Source organism: Larus michahellis, chromosome 16 (assembly GCF_964199755.1).
Source record: "Larus michahellis chromosome 16, bLarMic1.1, whole genome shotgun sequence".
In the NCBI taxonomy this organism is placed as follows: domain Eukaryota; kingdom Metazoa; phylum Chordata; class Aves; order Charadriiformes; family Laridae; genus Larus; species Larus michahellis.
Window position 1 is genome coordinate 3,047,261 of NC_133911.1, and position 19,643 is coordinate 3,066,903.

General features: G+C 41.7%; 1 protein-coding gene and 1 long non-coding RNA gene across 2 annotated transcripts; one reads left to right on the plus strand and one right to left on the minus strand.

The window, feature by feature from the left end:
- Positions 1 to 1,368: 1,368 nt before the first annotated feature.
- On the minus strand, positions 1,369 to 3,378 carry LOC141732036 (uncharacterized). Its single transcript, XR_012583937.1, has 3 exons — positions 3,265 to 3,378; positions 2,228 to 2,279; positions 1,369 to 1,487 (listed from the first exon to the last, which is right to left on the minus strand). It is a non-coding gene; the product is annotated as an uncharacterized LOC141732036 (long non-coding RNA).
- Positions 3,379 to 4,064: 686 nt separating this feature from the next.
- Positions 4,065 to 19,438, plus strand: MICOS10 (mitochondrial contact site and cristae organizing system subunit 10). The gene is made up of 4 exons (XM_074560336.1): positions 4,065 to 4,193; positions 15,505 to 15,552; positions 16,168 to 16,277; positions 19,194 to 19,438. Exons 1-4 carry the CDS (start codon positions 4,127 to 4,129, stop codon positions 19,200 to 19,202), a joined length of 234 nt encoding a protein of 77 aa, XP_074416437.1. The 5' UTR covers positions 4,065 to 4,126; the 3' UTR covers positions 19,203 to 19,438.
- Positions 19,439 to 19,643: the final 205 nt, after the last annotated feature.

The following is a 19,643-nucleotide window of genomic DNA, read 5'->3' on the forward strand; positions in this document are numbered from 1 at the left end:
TGGAAAAACATACTTAAAGAGCTGAAAAATAGCACTCTTTCACAGGCTTATTCATTAGAAAACCTCTATCAATACAGTACATGAGTTCTTTTGCTATTTCTACTACTAAACTAAGAAATGATCACAAAATGGTACAAATCAAATAAAGACGAGAAATGTCATAGTGGTGCTTATGCCTGTAACATAAAGGGTTAGCAAAAACTCAGATCAGTCTTTCCATGCAAGTGCTTTCCTACAGAGATTTTGGGGGCAAACTTCATATTCACAGCAAAAGCAGCTTAAAGCAGAATTAGCACAATGAGCTGTGACACATCTTGTTCCATTTTTCCAAGTTCCACTTCAATCGGCCGTACCTGACAACTGTAACCAGCAGTACCACACTACTGAATATAACGTTACATCAGCTTTGCAAAACTGGCGTGAAAATACATTAGCACAGACACAAAATGGACTTGATTATTAACGTGAATGTGATCACCATGAAAAGACTGAATGATATTTCACTCGGCATCACAAGCTGTCTCTCCTAATGCAAGTCTACCTCAGCCTTTAGACTATTGTTCATCCCCACAGTATCCGACTGCCTTCCACATGAAATCAATAAGAATAGCAAAGTAGACTTAATGGAGTCTCTGGCACTTTTCCCATTTCAGGGCAAAGTCCTGCTGGGGAGGGGTTTCTTTTTCCTCAGACTTTGGACTTTTTTGTTGTTGTTGCTTGGATAGCAAGAAGGCTTTCAAAGAGTAAAAATAAGCATCAGTATCTGCTGGTGAATGCGGCTTGTATGTGGGAGGAAAAAAACCCAACAAACTGGAGTGGAGACCGAGAGTTGAAGTTCCCTGCCCAGGTGAGATTCTCTTTGTGACATGAAAGAAGCTTTCTGGAAGCAGAGACAGTGAAGTGGGGGCCCACAACCAAGGCTGCGTCAACCATTTCAAGCAGCAGACTCCTACACTGCTGTCTTCCTGTGCAGATCACTGCTACTCTTGGCAGGAAAAAAAAACCCCAACAATAAATGTGTGTGGGGGAGGCAATTCATGTTATTTAAAACTACAGGAGAACTCACATGTGTATTCTTTGGAAAAGAAGAGAGCTTAGTATCCAGTGGGGAACTGACAGGAGGGATGCTATAGGATTCTTTGAAAAAACGGGGTAAGAGGTAATACACTTATCCTTGGGAAGGATCAAGATTTAAAAGAAACTTGCTTGGAAGTTTTAAAACTATTGGGGTGAGGGTGAACCATCCTATAATGCACTATGTAAAAGTTAGGGCTAACAGTTTAAATAAAAGAAAGTCTGTCATGATGAAAAGGGCCTTTGAATTCTGGCTGGTGCAGCCCCAGACCAGGTGTGTGCATGGACATGCCCACTGCAAGCCCTCCACGTGGCTTCTTTCACTAAGCACCACGGAAACAGCATTTTTGAAGAATAGTAGTGGTACTTCTTCATCACAGATTCCCAATTCTACTTCTTTCTTTGATGACCATCTGTTAAAAAAATAACCAGCAGTGTATTTAAAAGAATGCCCAACTTTTAGTCCATGAGTAGTCTTACTAATTTAATACACAATTCAAGCTAGGTTTATAATTAAGGAAACTGTTGATACAAGGTCTGAACCTACTAAAAGTTGACTTCCATCAGAGAAGGGATTTTTGAAGCTTTCTGGCTTCATTTCAGCCTCCTCTATTTTTTTTTCCAGATATTTATTTACTAGAAAGAAAGGAGAAGAGAGTGTGAGGGGAAAGGGAGGGAAGGAACCCTGGGACGGCACATGCTGGGCTGTAAAATGCAAAAAAGGTTTTTCAAAACCGCATGTTCTAAACATCACCTTGGCGTCATACAATAATAAATACTCAGTATTACACTGTGAGGGTCTAATTGCCAAGTAACTATAGCAATGGAGAGAACAGGCTGTCTTTGGACACATTTCCTCCTGCCTTAATCTTTCCCTGGGGTGGGGAAGGGGTGCAGGGAATGTGCTCTAGATCCTTAATGGATAACATTTTCCAGAGCCCACTCCGATCACTCAGTGACTCCAGGATTTAAAAGAAGCAGACCAATTTCTCAGAAGGAAGCTAGACATTCAAAACAATTACACTGAACTATTCCATATCCTTAGAAAGGGTTTAATGCACCAGGTTCCTGACGCAAGGCTGTCAAAATACATGCAGACCCATTACACAGCAACACAACCCTTTATGAAGCGCCTTACAGCCCAACAGCTCACCACCGCTTCTTTCATCCCCGAAGAAACAGCGCTTTCCGGCAAGCTGAACAGTCTGAAAATGAGTAAGTGTGAAGTGAGACTACACATTGACCTGCGCCAGGTATTTGTTTTTGCCAAAGAGAAGACCACATTTCTGGGATGTTTTTAAACACTGATTTCTGGAATTTAATTTGGGGGTGGGGTATCAAATAATTATCCGGAGGCTTCAAGTATCTTTCTCCTCCTGATGTTTTCCAGAGCTGCTTGGAAATGGGAGGGTGGAGCTGGCACATTGGAACGTACCACTGGGTCAGTGGTTTCAGAAAACGCGTCTTTATCCAGTCAGGGAAAAAACTGCTTGATCCTGTTGGTATTTTTATAAGTAACTTGGTGCATGGTTCTATTTGTGATACTGACTATGCAGCAATGCAAACTGATTTTGAGTAAATTGCAAGGGGAAGAGGAGAAAGAGAGGTTCCCTTTACAGAAGAACAAGAACTGCCTTCTCCAGGGAAATGTGTTGAACCTTCAAGGGCTTAGGTTAACTATGTGCCTTCCAAAATAGTTTTTTTTGAAAGCCATTTAGATTTTTTAATTAAGTAAAAATAATAGGCAATTATAATTGTTTAATGATATGTGAAGGAGTTGAACTCAACCAAATATAGGAAAAATCTTCCATCATTGCTCTAGATCAAACCCAGTTATACATAAGACAAATGAAAGACCACAAACAATAATTTCAGAAAATTTTTGCCACCTTCAGTGAGTTCTGACTTCTATTTGTTGCTTTAGTCTTTGACTTGTTAAAGAACTTTCAGTTTTATAAAGCAGTAGAGTCTCCTCCTCCTCTCCAACTTGATAAACTGTCAGAACTTGAAGAAATCAAAACAAAGTAATCACAGCTAAAAATTGCCTTACCAGGTGTGAATGGGGACATTATTACTTGAAAAACACTCTCTATTTTTTCACAAGGTTTCTAGGAAATGACTTCCAGAAAGCCTACACAACATTTGCAATATAAAGTTCAGTACAGTAAATTTGAAACTCTTCACACTTACATTCCTGGTTCCGCAAGGCTGTAGCACACTTCAGCATGCACCAAAGACCTACAAATCACTGAGAAACCTTCCCACCACTCTTTACTCTAATATTAACATCCAATTGTATTAAGTAACTTCTCAACTCTTTCTTTTCTTCCTGATACTATTCATCTCCTCTCCCCAGCTAAGCAAGAAGGCATGAGGCCTAGGTTGCTCTTAAGTAAAAGAGGCGACCCCTGGGACATCAACAGGAATTGGCAACAGCTGTTTTTTTAACACACCTGTACCTCATTTCAGGCCCTGAAGAGACGGTGAAGACAAACAGCAAAGATACATCAGCTGGGTAGGACACAGCACCTCTGTGAGCCTTGATGAGGGAAAATTTACCTGGGAATGTGTGTCCAGCAGGATATACCCAATCCTGCAGAGAGAGAGATGGGACCCTACAGCACAGATCGGCTCTTACTAAGGATGAGGTGAGAGCCCTGAGGGGACCAGGTCGACAGGGGTGAGCCCAAGCCGGGGGCCTGTGAGGATGGGGATCCTGCCTTGAAGTGAGGGATATGAGGTCTCACAAGGACACAGCGGGGGCCCTGCCTGAAGAGATGAGGCCCAGGAAGGGCTAGGGCTGTGATGGCTCGGGGCCTACGGGGAAAAACGGGCTTTTGGGCCGGACCCAAGGTCGAGCGGGGCCGCCACGGCACCCTCCCGCCGGTAACCTTGACAACGGCGGCCGGGACAGGGAGAGAGTGTGTGTATGTGTGTGTGGGAAATCTCGCGAGATCTGGCGCTCCGCCGCTTGCCCGCGCCGTCAGATATCGCGAGAGTTGCGTGGGGGAGGAGGCCAGGGCACGGCCTGAGGTGGGAGGGGACGGCCAAGATGGCGTCGGAGGGCGAGCTGGGCAGGAAGTGGGACCGGTGTATGGCAGACTCTGCCGTCAAGCTGGGTAAGGGCGGGGAGGGCAGGGCGGAGGGGGAGGACCCGGGGAGGAGCGGTGCCGGTTGGCCGGGCGCCTCGGGGCTGGAAGGGCCGCCGCCCGCCCGGTCCCGCGGCGCGGCCGGTCCCGGCGAGGAAGGGCCCTGTGAGGCCCGGTGCTCCCCGACGCTCCGGGCCCGGCCTAGGTCGGCGGCGGCCTCGCCGCGCTGGGGGGCCGGGCGGGGTGTCCTGCGGCTCCTCCCTTAGTGGAGAGCAGCGGTGCCCCCGGGGGCCGGGGACCGCCGCGGTGGGAGGGAGGGAGGGAGGGCGCCGGGCGGCCCGGGCCTGGCAAGGTGACCTTGGCCGCGGGCAGGGACCCTCGCTGGGCCCTCTGCCACGGCCTCCCCGGGGCTCTTCTCCCCGGCCCGGCCCTGGCTTACCCGCGATCCGGCAGCGGAGGGTCGGTTTTGGTCTCTGGTTACTCTCTGTGTTGAAAATGAGAGGTTTCCCTGGGAAATCTCCCTCTTCGCTGAGCTCCGCGGCCGGGCGGCCGCCTCCTGGCCTGAATGAATGGGCCCCGGGTAGGCATAACTGGGTCCTTCAGTGCCACGACCTTGCCCGCCTTTAGTTTCACTATGACGACGGCTTGGTTTTCGAAATGTGTTTGTGCAGAGCTGTTCACATCACTCAGGGTACGAGGTGGGCTGTGTTTATTAAAAGCAATACGCAGTGTGTCACACTGATAGCTTTGGCATGTGTTACTTAGTACAGTGTGCGCAGTTTGACATTGAGCAGCTTTCCGTCCGGTGTCCCAGCCCTGCAGATTGTTGTGCCTTTTATTTACATAGGGGAATAGTTCCATTGTCTTTCTTCAATGCATGTTTGTCTGTAAAGTTAGGATTATGCACATGTGTGCAGCACTTCAGATCTACATCAAACCATTCACAGCATTTCACTTATAACTGTGAGTTTTATGAGTGATCGTAATTGTGTATGCGCAGTTCAGTGCTCTTCATGTGACAGGCTGGCAAATGGACTGGATGGAGGTTGTGGCTTTATGAAATGTGTATACACAATCAAATCTTTAAAAGCAATGTATAGAGCAAGAAGTGAAGTATCTGACACGAAAGGTATGCATTCCATGTTGTTGCAGAAGTCTCTTTTAGAACCTTAAATAATATCTGAGAAATATGGATGTTTATTTCTTGTTGCTGTAGTGGCCTTATTCTTGAAAGCTGATGAGGAGCTCAGGGTTTTGGTTGCCTAATGCTTTTCCATTAGGAAAGATGTTTAATAATGTTAAGTAAACTGAAACTTCCATTGTTTATAACTAGCCTTTGAAAAGTGTCAAGTGCTCCAGAGCAGTGTTTTGCCTTATGAAATTCTATTCAGGTTTGTCTGACAAACATACCCAGATATGTTTATGTTTCCATAGCATCAGTTGCTTTATCATAAAATATTAAGTATGCCAAATTATAAACAAGAACTTGTTCCATGCTGCAGCTGTACATGTAGGAATCCTGTACGTGGAAAGTCTCTCCAGGAGGCCTAAAGACGTGAATACAGGGTTGATTTTTGATGCAGCATGTCTCTTCAGCAGGCCTTTTGTTTTAATTTGGTATTTTCTTCCATCCTAAAGTGGTAACAGAAGAAAGAAAATGGGCTTAGACTTTCTGCAGTAGTGCTCTAGACCAAGCATTCCCAGTGTTAGCTTCACGATGGCATTGAGTAGAGGTCTCAGTAAAATTCATGTTTTTCATTAGATTACCCAAAAAGGGCATATGGGCTGCAGCTCTTTAATTTTATCCCTAGCGCTAAACCCAGTGTGGTGGCCTCAGACACATGTTTCTCTTCATGTGTGATAGCATTTTTCTGTTTTGTGTGCTTTTACGATTGATCCAGTAACTGAAGCATCTGTGCTGACAACTTCCTTTGTGGTATTAACAACAAATGACTCGGTATGAACTTTGGAAGTCAGAACAACGCAGAAGTTGCTTCATACTCCAGTAGTTTGTGACTGAAGATGATGATGGCCTTTAAATGTGAAGTGAGTCAATGGCCTAGTTGTGCAAACTGTTAACTGAGTGCTAACAACACAAACTTTCTCAGGCTATCTCAGTGGAAATGATTGTTTTCTTTGCAGGGACTTGAAATACACATGTGCTTGTGATGATTGTTTTTGTAATGTTGCTGCAAAGTTTGCTGGAGTTTCGGATAAACTATCAAGGGCAGTTGAAAACTGGAAAGAAAGAAAAGAAAGAAAGAAAATGAACGAACTTTTTTACTTATTGCTTGTATTGTGGGATATAGAAGTTTACCAAACCTTCACTACTTCGTTGGACTTTTCCTTTTGGTGGCCACAGTTTCCTTCCTGTACGTCCTTTACATCCTTCCTGAGCGCTATTGCAAGAGAGCTCTTTCCAGCCAATGGCTTGGGGAAAACATTGTAATTAGCCCTGTGTTTTCCCATTCCAGATCCTGTAAATAGAGGAGAGCGCTGAATTTCTGAAATTTTGCATGCATGACAGTTTTGCAGCGTCTGTGAGAATGATAGAGACAGATCGCTCTTGTGGATTAACTGGAGAGCTGGAAGGACATGGGAAGCAGAAGAGAGTGAGAAGGGGAGGTAGCAGCTATCAGGATGACTTTATTAGCAACAGTATCAAATAGTATTAATAGTATTAAATAATAGCTGGAGGCTATGCAGCCTGTCCTATCTTGTAATAGGATCAAGAAAACTTGATCTCCTGCCACTAAAATGTCCAAAATATACGTTTATCTTACATTACGTCTTTTGAAATGACGTATTATATTTTTTACCTCCTGGTCACTACCTGTGTGCATCTTGTAATTTAGTATTACAATGATTTTTTTTTTTCCTGTTAGTTCAAAATAGACTATGTTGTCAGGCATTGTTAAGACAGTGTTTAATTTCAAAGAGTTAAGTTCTGTAAACCTCTGTATGCCTGCACAAAGCATTAAAACATTGTTAAATGGAGTTTATGTGCTCACCTCCTTTTTATTAGGTCTGACATTTATTTGTTTTGCTAATTATGAGGGTGGGCCTAGGTATTTTTGTTCCTCTGCCTCTTCTAAATCTAGCTGTAGACACAGTGGTTTGTGTGGAGTGGGCTGGGTTGTGCTTTCTTGGCTGACCAGGTGGTTTCCCCGATGGGTGATCCAAATCATACTGACTCCAGCTTCACACTATTCTCAAGACTTTTCTCCTGTGCAGTCATTCAAATAATTTAACTTTCTGTTTGATCTTTCTTCCTGATACTGATTTTTCTTACCCATGAGAAAAGTTGCTTATTTCATGTGTGGGAAGGAGAATTGAACTACAGGGGCTTTCTTTTTCTTTCCAGCTTGAAAAGCTTTATAAAGTCCTGTGTCCTCTCCAGCCTTCACAATCATTTCTTCTTTTTTATCAGTAGAGCTCTGTGGAGAAGGGAAGGGGAAGTAAATAGTATTGTGGTCTTCTTTCATCCTACCAGCTTCAAACCCTGTTTAAAGGGTTTGTTTATTTAACTAATTGATAGTTCGTGCCTGTTTATGTGGAAAGATAGTTACTCACGAAGGACTGACAGATTTGTTTTTTCTCTGCAAGGCTATAATTTTGGACAAATTATTATTATATGCTATTTCCAGGGAACAAGGAGGCAACAAAGAGTATGTGTATAAGGGGAGGGAGAGTTGTGTGCCTGTGTGTCTTGGTTTGTCTTGAAACCGGTGTAGTTTTAAATGAGCTGAACACTGTCATTTACCTGATATTGAAAGGCAGACCTGGGAAAGCTGTTTGCTTCTTGGCTGGTGTGTTAAGTTGCTGTGTTGAAGTTCATTTTTTTTTTTTTTTTTTTCAGGAGACAAATGTTTTGATGTAGGTCTGTGTTTGACCAAAATTCAGTCTGGAAGCTTGTAAATAACCCAGTGTAGTAATGTTCATTTTCCCCTAATCCTCTGTTTTGACATCTGAGAATAAAACACTTCTAATTTCCATTTAATAGGAATTTTTTAAGAGAAAAGGGCACTTTCAGTTCTCATGCAACTGTTAACATGATTTCTTCTGGCTTGCATCATCTGGCCTGCTTGAATAGCTGTTTCTGTTAATGGCATGGGTGAAATGGTATTGTTTGTGTCATTCCACAGATTGAATGTTTCAGAAAGAATCATTGTATGGATTGCAATGTCAGTATTTTTAAATTATCCTTCACATGGTTATGAATAGGATAAAGTCAGTCTATATAATGATAAAACTTGATTATACTTTCTGAAAACTGGATTAGACTTTATCTAAATATACAAAAATCCTGAAATTCCTGTTTTGAAGTGTTTTTTTTGCTTAGCAATTGTAATGTGGCCATCCAGCCTTAGCTACCAGGTCAAAAGACTTTTTCATCATTTGGGATTTTGTTTTTAAAACTGGAGAACACTAATATTATGTGAGCACACAACTGCATTGTTATGTGAGCTTTGTTTGTAACCCCAAGTTACTTTCCTTTGTCGCACAGGAGAAGATCCAATTCTACTAGTTGTATCTTATAGCAGACCAAGTAGTGTAAATATTAACTGCTTATGGCTTAGGCTGCATAGGGAGGCTGTACAGCCAACGGAAAAATGCTTTATTTGGAAGAGGTGCACAAATGTGGTCTGAGAATAGGCTTTTAGTAAAAAATCATTACTTAAAAAGCAGTATTTAGTTATGTTATTAGCAGAGTTCTGAACACAATGAGTGTCTACAAATTAGGAGTCTATTCTCTTCTTTTGGAAGAAAAAGACAGGAAAATCTGTAGGAATCCAGGTCTCTCTTCTCCTAACTGCATTGTGTCCTGCTGTTCCTCTTGGCTGGCCATCCGACTGAGTCAGGAACCTCTGCCCTGCCTAGGTGCGCCCGATCAGCTCACTAACCAAAGCCGTGAGCGACGGTGGGGGAAGCCCTGCTCGACCCTTGTTCCAGCCTGCTCTTGGCAATGCTTCTGGTGTGCAAGAAAACCGGAAAGAAGAGCTGTGACGTCTGTCTGATAGTGCAGCCATTTAAAACCCCAGACTACGTAAGATCCCCTCTGCTGGAAGTGAATCCAAAGTGCACTGACTTTCTTGTCCTCCGCATTAGTGTGTTGGTAAGATGCCAGCTGTGCCTTCTTTGGGAGGTGGCACACTGTGACACTGTCCAGGGGAAGGGGACTGTAGCCAAGTGATATCCTAAACCACTCCTTTGGTCCTTGAGATGTTACAGCAGTAGGTGGGAACAACTCTTTGTTGTATCAGATATAGTTCTCTGAGAAATGTGGGGCTGCTGGCACATTCTTGATGATAATAAATTAATAGCGAGAGACTTGATAAGGATCAGGCTTCTTTTCTGTTAGTGAGATGCCACCGTAATACTACTTGCTCTAAATTGCCTCTATTTCTTAGACGGGCCAGTAGACGTCAGTAATGGTCAACCTACGTTGACTGGGTGTGAAGAAGCATGATTGCCAACCCTCAGTTAGGCTTGCAGAAGAAAAATGTGGATGTGTTCACTCTAGCAAAACTTTTCTTTTCAGCAATGCCATCGTTTTCAATGGTGGGATATTTTATTGCAGTAAGACAAGGTAGAGTTTTCTGTCAGAGGTATATTTTCTGTTTTATGAGTATCTTGCTGATTTCTTATATATGTGCTTCTAAAGCCAGTGCAACCCAGATTTTGTCTGAAAGTTTGGTGCAGTGTTGATGAGATCCTTTGTTGTGCTGTCACACAACAGACATGCCAAAGAGCAGCTTCCACTCTTCTCCCCCTTTTAAAAGAGAGAGGAAATGTGTGTGCCCTCCCGTCTCACCAGCTCATTCACCAGTGTGAGGATGAAAAGTTTCTGGTCCAGCTACGAGACTATAGCTGTGATCGCTTGGGAGATCATGGGCTAACAGCGATACCTCCTGCTGCTGTGTGTCCATCTGCAAAAGTGCTGATGTTTATCTAAGGTTTGGGCAGCGGTTGAGCTGCAGGAGTGCTTAAGGGTGAAAGCGGCCCCAGAAAGCATGTCGGGATTTTTGTATTATAATGGTATTTGGATATTTATATTCTGTCATTCCAAGTATTCTGTGTTACTACAGTCAAATGCTAGAATAAAACAAAACACGCTTTTTTCCTGCTTCTTCCTCGAGTACTTGGTATATAGTTTCACAATGTTTTCTTCTGTGTCCTTGCTCATTTTTCTGTCTGCTATGTAAACAATCCACACAACGGGGGAGATGAGAATGAAAGCTTCAAAGTTGGTGTTTGAAGAAAATCTGATTCCTGCCATGAAAGACCTTGCTAAGAGTCTGCTTAAAATTAATTCTCTCTGTAAATAAGTGATTTCATGGTCTCAGATTTCTAACTGGTGCGAAGTGCTGCCCTATAAAGGCCCTGGTATATGAAGAAGGCTCTCCTCCCCATTTTTGCAAAACAATTATCTATGCATCTTGTCAAAGTGGGATTGGAGGGGTGTAAGACAGAACACCCTACAACAGGAGGGAGAATATAGTTTTGAGAGTTCCTTACCTTTTGTTTTGTTCTGTTTTGAAGATCTTGACTTTTCTTGGGTATTTCCTAACCTAAAGCAAATTTTAGTGCTGGATGGAGCTGATGCTTATTTGGAATGTCCAGTGCAGTGGGCCCGTGGATGAGATCTGCTGTTGGACCTTTAAGCTGTTGCTGTCACTGTCCCCAGAGAGAAACTAATGGAGCTTGATAGATTTTCTTGATCCTAAATGAAGCTCTTTCTAGTTGGGAAGAAATCTTCTCTGTTGGGACAAGTCCGTGACCTGTTTTAGAGAGTCTTGTCTGTACAGAGTGGTTGCGATTTTCTTAGAACAAGAAGCCATCTTCCAGGAGCTCGTTCCTCATTTTATTTCAATCATTTAGTTCTTTTAACTGTAAAATAGCAGAATCTGAAGGAGAGGAGGCTGAAGCTCTCTGTTTTGTATTTGTGAGTAAGGAATGGCGGAGGAAATTAATCTGATGACAAAAAGAAAACTATTAAGTAATTTAAAAACTTCCAGCTGCTATAGTAACAGCAACGTATTTGCCAGATGTCAATGAGCATATTTTAATCCTTCTATTTTAAGTTTCAAGCTATTGAAGAAAAGTCTGTATAGGTGTGGCAGTCTTAATAGCTGCTTCAGCCCATAGCTACCCTAGGAAAGGACTGTGTAGTATCGCTGTTGGAGGGACTGTTGATTAAATTCATACAAAAAGCTTTTCCCAGATGTTCTTATGGGGCAGGAGCCCATACCAAAGATTTGTGTTTCTCTCCGAGACACTTTTATGATGTCCTGTTGGGTATACGGCGCGTGCTCTTCTGTGTGTTAGATTGATTTGAGGTACTGTGACATTTTTCTTGGAAGGTGTATGAGCCAAAAAAGTAGAATGAAAAAGTTTGGGAGACTGGGCTTTCTGCCTAATACCAGTTCCGTGTGGCTGTGCTGGTCCGTACGGCCGGGACACTTACTGGAGGGCGGGAATAAGATGTCCATAGAACTGTCCTGTCCCCTGTTGACACTGACTGTAAATGAGTTTAAGCTGAAATGATAAATGCAGGGTGGAAGAGACTGTTTTTCTAGTTAAACATTTTAAACTGTCAGAGGAGGTGAAAAATGCATTGTACTCTTTCCTGTGGCCTTTTCCTCCAAAGAGTCTGTCATGCAAGAAAGGGAGGGGAAAATGTGCCCGGCATGGATCAAGCCCTTAGCTTTTCCATGTTCGTTTGTTTTTATTGTAAGATAAACCTTTCATGTTTTATTGTTATGAAGTTAAAGCCTGGCCTAGAGGTGCTGATCTTTAGTAGAAACAGCTGCAGACCGAGTGTCCCCTGGTCAGGTGGGAGGCTCTTTGAAGCAACATGTTGCCTCTTTAAAAGGAAATTGAGCATGTGAGAACTTAAACCTGTAAAACTCATCAACAGCTCTACCATTGTTTATCTCTGGTGTAACTTTATATAGAATTAAAGTGAAATGCGTTACTTGGCTTCCAAAGCAAGATGGTTTAGCTCCCCCTTGGTCCTGGAGACACAGGAAATGACCACATAACCACAAATACTTTCTAGTGGAATGAGGATGAGTGACAAACTATCCACAGAAATAGGTTCTTAACCAGACGGGCTAAGGAACTAAATGTAGCTAAAGCTTCTGGTTTTAAGTTAAAACCAATGCTTACACGTTAAAACCAAGTAGAAAAGAGCAAATGCTGTATGTGCGCTGGCTGACGTGAGAGGGCAGATCTGAGCATTTCTTGTCGATTGGATGTTGGGATCAGCAACAGTTTTCAGCGTAGATGGTAATCTGTTCCTCAGGAAGAGACGGGATGAACCGAACTGCCTTTGGGACAGGGAAGCTAAGGTACTTGTTTGGCTTCGTTTCTCAAATTGCCTTCTTGTACTGCAAACAAAAAAAGCATTAGCTCTTAGATCTCCTCCTTTACTTTTCTGTAGCATTTTCATTACATAAAGCTAGGTGCTACGTATCTTACCATCATCTTTTTAAACTAATCAGGCACTCTACTCCCCTTCCCGCTGCAATAGGGTGCAGTGATAGCTTCTAAAATTGACACTGTGCATTTTCATGAAAAAGAAGAATCCCTTCCCTAGAACCAGGCTTATCACTACTTCAGAAAAAAGCTTTCTGAAGACCATTCTGTCTTAACAAGTCAGTCATGCTGGACCACATCTGCTTAACAGTGGTGCTTGGTATTAGTGGGGGGGAAGACCTAGGTTTTGTTTTAGGCTTAGGCTGAATTGCAGTTGGCAGAAATAATAAATTTTTCACCTTTTAAGCATATCCTGTAGCTTCCGCCGTGGCCAACAGGAAGCAGCATTGATGGCATCTGTGTGGAGGCCTTACAAACGGGGGTGTAATGTGAGAGAGCATCTGAAGGAGGTGAAGAGAATACAAGATAATGATTATTTCTGGATGTAGATGGAAAGAAACTGTATTAACTATAGCTGCTTCCTTAGTGCAGACTTTTCTGAAGACAAGAAAGCAAGCAGTTTACCACCACACTGGTGAGAAGAATGTGGGTTTGACTGGTAACGTGGAAAATGTGGTGATATTAGAAACTGCCTGGGCTCTGCACGGAGATGATGCAGAATTTGTCATCCTGTAAATCATTTCTCATTGATTAGCTAAACTGTTTGCATTGGCCGAGGGGATCTTTTCTTGGACAGGAAGCGTAGGACCAGTATCGCTCACTGCGTGACACGCCATCTGAACCGGACAGTTCAAACAACACCTCGTGCTGTCTGAACAGAAAGTCATTACCTTTAGAAAGTCCTTTTCAGACCTACAGTACAACAGCCCCAAACCAAAAAGGCAGCGTTAACTATGTATTGTAGGAAAAGGCTGGCAGAGGGAGTTGGGTCAGAGGGCCAAACAGTTGTCCGTTGGATGAATTCTTGAAGATAGTAATTATCCTTAATAGCATAAACATTCTACGAGAGCCAACACCAGCTGTTTTATAGCAAAGGTACCGGAGGAAGGCTCTACTTGGGGAGGGGGAGTGGAGGAATTAGCATGGATGAACTGCTGCTCTTAGTAATGCATGATGTCTCTTCCAGTCTGAGTATAAATGCCGGTCAGTGACACAGTATGAGTAGTGAGCTGTTTATACGAGATGCTCTGAGCAGTGTATCTCTTACTGTCTGAAATGCAGAAAAAGCCTGAAGCTCTGAGCAGGCATCTGAGGAGCTGAGACTTTCCCTTAGCTGTGCAAATGATTAGAGTGAAAACCTGACCTTCTGCAAAATGCTCCGCTTCTAAAATGTCTGGGGGAGTTATGTCAGGACCACTTGGCAGGCGGTCAAAGTTCTTCCCAGCAGTTGCATGTTTTGTAAGCCTGCTCTCAAGTTGTAATGACCTGGTAAAGTAGTTACCTCTGTCACAATTGAAAATCTCTAGTAAAATGAAAAGAGTTTTCGAAAGCAACTCTGATTTCCACTGCTCAGTAAATATGGATAGCGAAATCCTAACAGGAGAGTGAACATAAGGGGGTTTGCTCAGATCATCTCTTTGGTCATCTCTGTTCTAATATTTGAGGGTTTTTTAATCAATAAAAAACGTGGGGTGCTTAGTTAATTTACTCGGCAGTGCAGTAAGTATTGTTTTAATAATCTGTGCCTCAATAGGAGTATACTTTTTGCAAGGAAAAAGGTTTAAAGAGCAGAAGGAAACTTAAAAAAAGGGAACATACTCCTATACGCCAAGAGGGTATAGGATTCTTTGGCATTGTTCTGGACTCAACCCACTTAGTAATGCATTCAACAGGAGCTTAAAGAAGGTTCACATACTTTTAGGACTATTAAAAAAAAAAAAATGTCTTTTAATTAATAAAACTTAAGTTAGATTTCTTATATTGAAAGGAGAGAACTGAAACCCATAACAGGATGTGTTTGCTGCAAAATAAACCCAAAGCTGTTAGGGATTTTTTTTTAAATGAGCATATGCATGAGTGACTTTATTTTTTTTTTTTTTCCCATTTTTTAACCTTCTGTACTTCTGCACCTTATCTAAAATTCTTGTCTTTACTGGGTATAACTAAAGGTGGAATTTACCCACTGAGCTCAGAGTTTTCACTGTTGCATTTATTGAGTCATGAGAGGAGTTTTGCAGACTTGCCTGACTTCTTGCAAAAAATCATAAGCGCACTTTCCAAGGAAAGCAAAAATTATTTTTAAATGTGCCAGCCGAATGTTTTAATGGTGCTGGATAAATTTTTTTCAACCGCTGCAGTTATTTCTATATATAGTATAAGGATGTGAAAAGTCATTCATTCCTAATGTGTTTAAATATGCTCCATAATGAATGTTGTGGATGTGAAAGATAAGCAGCCTGGAGCTTTCTTTTGCAAGGTATAGGGTAACACAAAGCATCAAAGTTTTGCTGCCCTCAGGACACACATTGAAGTAGTTAAAGTAGTGAGATAAACGAAATACAATAAGATATTCATCTGCAAAATCTAAAGCTCAAGGACACAATAAGTTTTCGTTTAAGTGTTTCTCATTTGCTGACAATGAGCCAAATAAATCTTAATTCCACATTGTAGATGGTGACAGAAATTCAGTAACTTTCCCTGGGATGAGAGTCTGGTTTGTTTTCCAAATCTTTCTGGTAATGTACTTGGGTATGTTGGGATTCTAATCTGAATTAGTTGCTTACAGTTACTTAAGAAAGCAAGAATTATTTTTTTTCAGAATTGCTATTTAAGAACGTTTTTGGTTGGTGTGCTGAAATAACTTGTAGTCTGATATTCCTGAGAATTACTGTAGAGAACTAAATCCTTTTCCATTACTTTGCATTATCTTGGTCCTCACTCACTGCGTTTCTTCTTACAGGTGCTGGATTCGGATTAGGAATTGTTTTCTCAGTCATCTTCTTCAAAAGTAAGTATAGTGCAGTAATCTTGAGTGCCTGGTTTCCTAATTTCTGTCCATTGTAAGTGCAGTTTAAAAGCAAGAAATCTTTGAGGCGTGTAAAACTTAATCAGCATGTTAGACCAATTCTTTCATAACTGGTCAGGTCTTTTCAGTTGAAATGGAGTTACCTAAAGTTTTAACTGTTGTGTAACACGGTTGTTACGCGTGACATCTCTCAAAGCTCCTACTGTGCTCAGCTCAAATTTTGGAATTGCAGGAAACCTTGAGCCAAATGGCTGAAGCCATGTGTCTAGACATCAATTTATGCCAATCTTGCCAGGGTTTTATAACTGATCTAAATTCTGTTTTAGTTATGCTTTCATTACACCATAATTTTCAGTAATATCTTGAATTCAGAGATTGCTCTCCATTAAATTCTAAATATGATATCTTACTTTTGATCTTCTGAAGTGGTCTGGGTTTTAGCTGATTTTAGGACTCATAGAACTTGAAAATGCCAAATACGTGTCTTCCAGTAATTTATTCTTTCTTGGTGCTTATTTAACAATGCTATTACGGTCATGTGAAATGAACAGCTTTTCTTGACTTTAACTTTTCCTCTCGGCTTGCTTTCCCCCACAGGAAAGACATGGCCTATCGCTTTTGGGTCAGGGATGGGGTTAGGAATGGCTTATTCCAATTGTCAACATGACTTCCAGTCTCCATATCTTCTCCATGGTAAATTTGTAAAAGTAAGTATCGGTACTAGTTACTATTAACTGGTAACTGTTTATAAGTTAGCATTAAACGGTACATCTAGACACCATTTAAATGGATATTCCTCTGCCTTTCCCAAAAGAGCACTAGTAAGAAGAAACTTGTGTTGCGAAGTGGGGGTGGTTCCCCTGCTCTTTAGTAATTTTTAATATCTGGTGCATTTAGAAGTAAAGTTACTAGACTGAATACGCAGAATTAGTTTAACAGATCCCGCAGGGAGGTTTTTCCCACAATCTGAAAACACGTATAATAAAAAATACATGTTTGAAAAGCTGACAAACTAAACTAGTGGTAAGATTCTGTCTTCAGACTTTGAACGAGATGAACTGGGAAGAAGCATGTCACGTAGATCTGCCTGTGGAAGCAGGTCTTTGATCTTCTGTGGGGGTTTTTTTGCAACATGAAAACATTAATCACTTGTAAGTTTTGTGGCTTGTTTGGCTGGATAGTAATGTAATAATTAGTCTGAAGAAATTGTACACTTTGAATAGTTTTGAAGAGGATAATTTAAATGAGCTCAGTATTATCACTGACGGTGTTGAGATAGAATATTTAAAAATAGATTAATTAGCAGGAACCATTTGTCAGCTCACAAACTGCCTACAGTGCACAAAGTCCACAAACTGACTCCATTAATGTTTTCTTTATTTCTTCACATGTAAAAGGGCTGTTCTTATGCTAGTTTGTCATTGTGGTATGTGGAATAAAAAGGGGTGTGTGTGCATATTTCAGATCCACAAAGCATCTCACTGATGGAGAGGCATCCACCAGGATATATTTATAGTTATTTTAGCACTTCAGAAAGTACTGAGGTAAATTGTTCTGCCAGGAGCTTTTCATGGCAAGTACACAGAATGCAAAAATTGCCCCTGTATTGCTTGTCTGCCTAATGAAGGAGGCGTGGAGGTGTTTTTAAGCTTTTTCCTGATACATCTAGAGCGAAAGTTGAGTCCAGTTCTCCTTGGATTTACTGGTCAATGAGCTTTTGCCAGCCTTCTGCAGCCCTACCAGACATACCTGTTTACAAATACTATCTTCAGTAAAGAAAGGGAAACAATAACAAATTCTTGAACAACTTCTTTAGAATAAAATATTTTGGATATCAATATAGAGAAACTGTGACTTAGATGCAGCTGCTACAATACTGCCAGCTATGGCCCAGATTCAGAATTCTGTGCCTGACTCTCCTGGCCAGATGTGTTAACATCAAAACATGTTAGCTTTCCACACCATCCTGAGGGTATTCCTCCAATTTGTCTCCAAAAAGAAACTGGATTGATGTATCTGTGGCTTCATGTGAGTGGTAAATGCCCTGTTCGCATGTTCCGAGAGCGCATTATTCATTCAAGGATGCTCGTTACTAGGGACGTTGGGCAACAGAAATCTGACTTTCAGGTCAGCCCAGTAAGGGATTTTGTTTGGATTAAGGACTAATCTGTGCTCTGGAGCAAGGGTGGTCCTTCGGAGCATGAGGTAATTGAAAGGACACTTCACAGAAGAAGCGCAGCTGCCTGCATGGCACAAGACTAGACAAATAGTTTCCAGTGCACTGTCTCCACTAGCTTTCTCTGGCACAAAGAGGCTGAACATGCTGAGAGAGGAAAGATGTGGATGAAGCCATCTAATGGTTAATGTCATTAATTCTCTCCAAAATGTCGTGTCACGGATAATGGCTCCAGGGTTATTACAACGAAATTATTCCATTTCTGTTGGTTAGGAGCATGGAAAATATTGTTGCATTATCACTCATCTGTTTTTTTCCTAGAAAATACTAAACCCTATAGGACTTCCTTTACAAAACAGTTTCTGTTCAAATGCTAACTTGTCAAAATGTGAGATCCTGCAAGAAAATCAGCTTTATTAAGAGAGAGAGAGGTCTAACTTAGATTAACTTGAACAAAATTATTTCTAGTTTTCCAAACCCATCAAGTTCATAGGATCACAAGATAATTCAAGTTGGAAAGGACTTCAAGAAGGTCATCTAGTCAGACCTCAACCAGGGGTCAGCTTTGAGGTCAGGTTACTCAGGGCTTTATGAAGTCTGGAGTCTTGATTCTTCAGGATCAAGTTCTTAATTCTGAATCCTAAGTGAGAATGAGACAGGACAAAGGACCTTCATGATACCAAATAATCAGGAGATTACAAAGCAACTTTGCAGCTGTTTGTGTCATCACGCTGCCCATCCTTTGGGTTAGCAAGTTGACCATGAAACACTAACACCAAGGCAATAACCATTCATCTAGGCCAAGACACTACTTAAAATGCAGAAAAGTTTTAATTTGTGGTGATAAGATTCTGAGGGCTTTTTAAGTAATTCGATCAAGTGGGTGTCACTGTGACTTCATCTGAATTTAAAAACAACATCTAGCAATTATTTAAGGCTTAGACCACTATGGCTGGGAATTACATGGCCTTACGGTTTCCTTGCAAAATGGAAAGAATCATTATTCTTCAGGTTATTGAGCCTGTTTATTTATCACCCCCAAAACACACAACCTTGTGCTTTGATTGCAGTGTGGATTATACTGATGTGCAACCATTCAAGAAGTCTGACGACCGGAGCCTTTCCTCCTGCCCTTTGTGGCTTTGATTTCTATCGGATTTCTATTCAGTTTGTGAATAGTTAACTTGAACTATAATGTTGGGGTTTTTTTGAAGTACCCATTTTATTAGAATGAAGGCATATATGCATGAAAACATGGCACGCTTCTGGTATGAAAATAGCCGCTTCACTTCTCCGTACTCAACTTTTCAGTCTAGCGAAGGATGAAAATGTTAGCCTACCTTTTGGAAATGTTACAAAGCTGAGTGGCTTGCTTTACATCATGCAGCACCTTCCATGTCAGGAACCCAAATGGCTTTTTAATAATACAAGCCTTCTTGCTTTACAGGAACAGTGACTAATGACTAGGACTATCCCAGTGGGAAGGAAGGAGAAATCAATGATTATTCCTCAGGAATACTGAAGTGCCCCTGGAATAAGCCAACATTCTTCAGTAACGATCACCAGTAACTCTTTATATTCCAACAAACTGTTTCTGTACATGAAACAAAATTCTGTTGCTTGTTTTGTATCGTGTCTGGAAAGTGCAAGGAAGAGCTCTTCTGGGAAATAAATAAAAGAAAAATGGCCTTCTCTGGTGTGTTGACTTTGTATGTGAGTGAGAGAGAGAGAGTATGGAAGGAGAGGACTTCATTTTGAGTACCTAACAGCTGTGGACACCTGGGTAAAAGCCACTGTGAGAGCTCTTCAGAAAAGACCGCCGTCGTATGTTCCTCTCCGCTCTTGAAAGGCAACCCCCATCTAACGTACAGTTCAAAGAAGCATTCCCACCTCATAA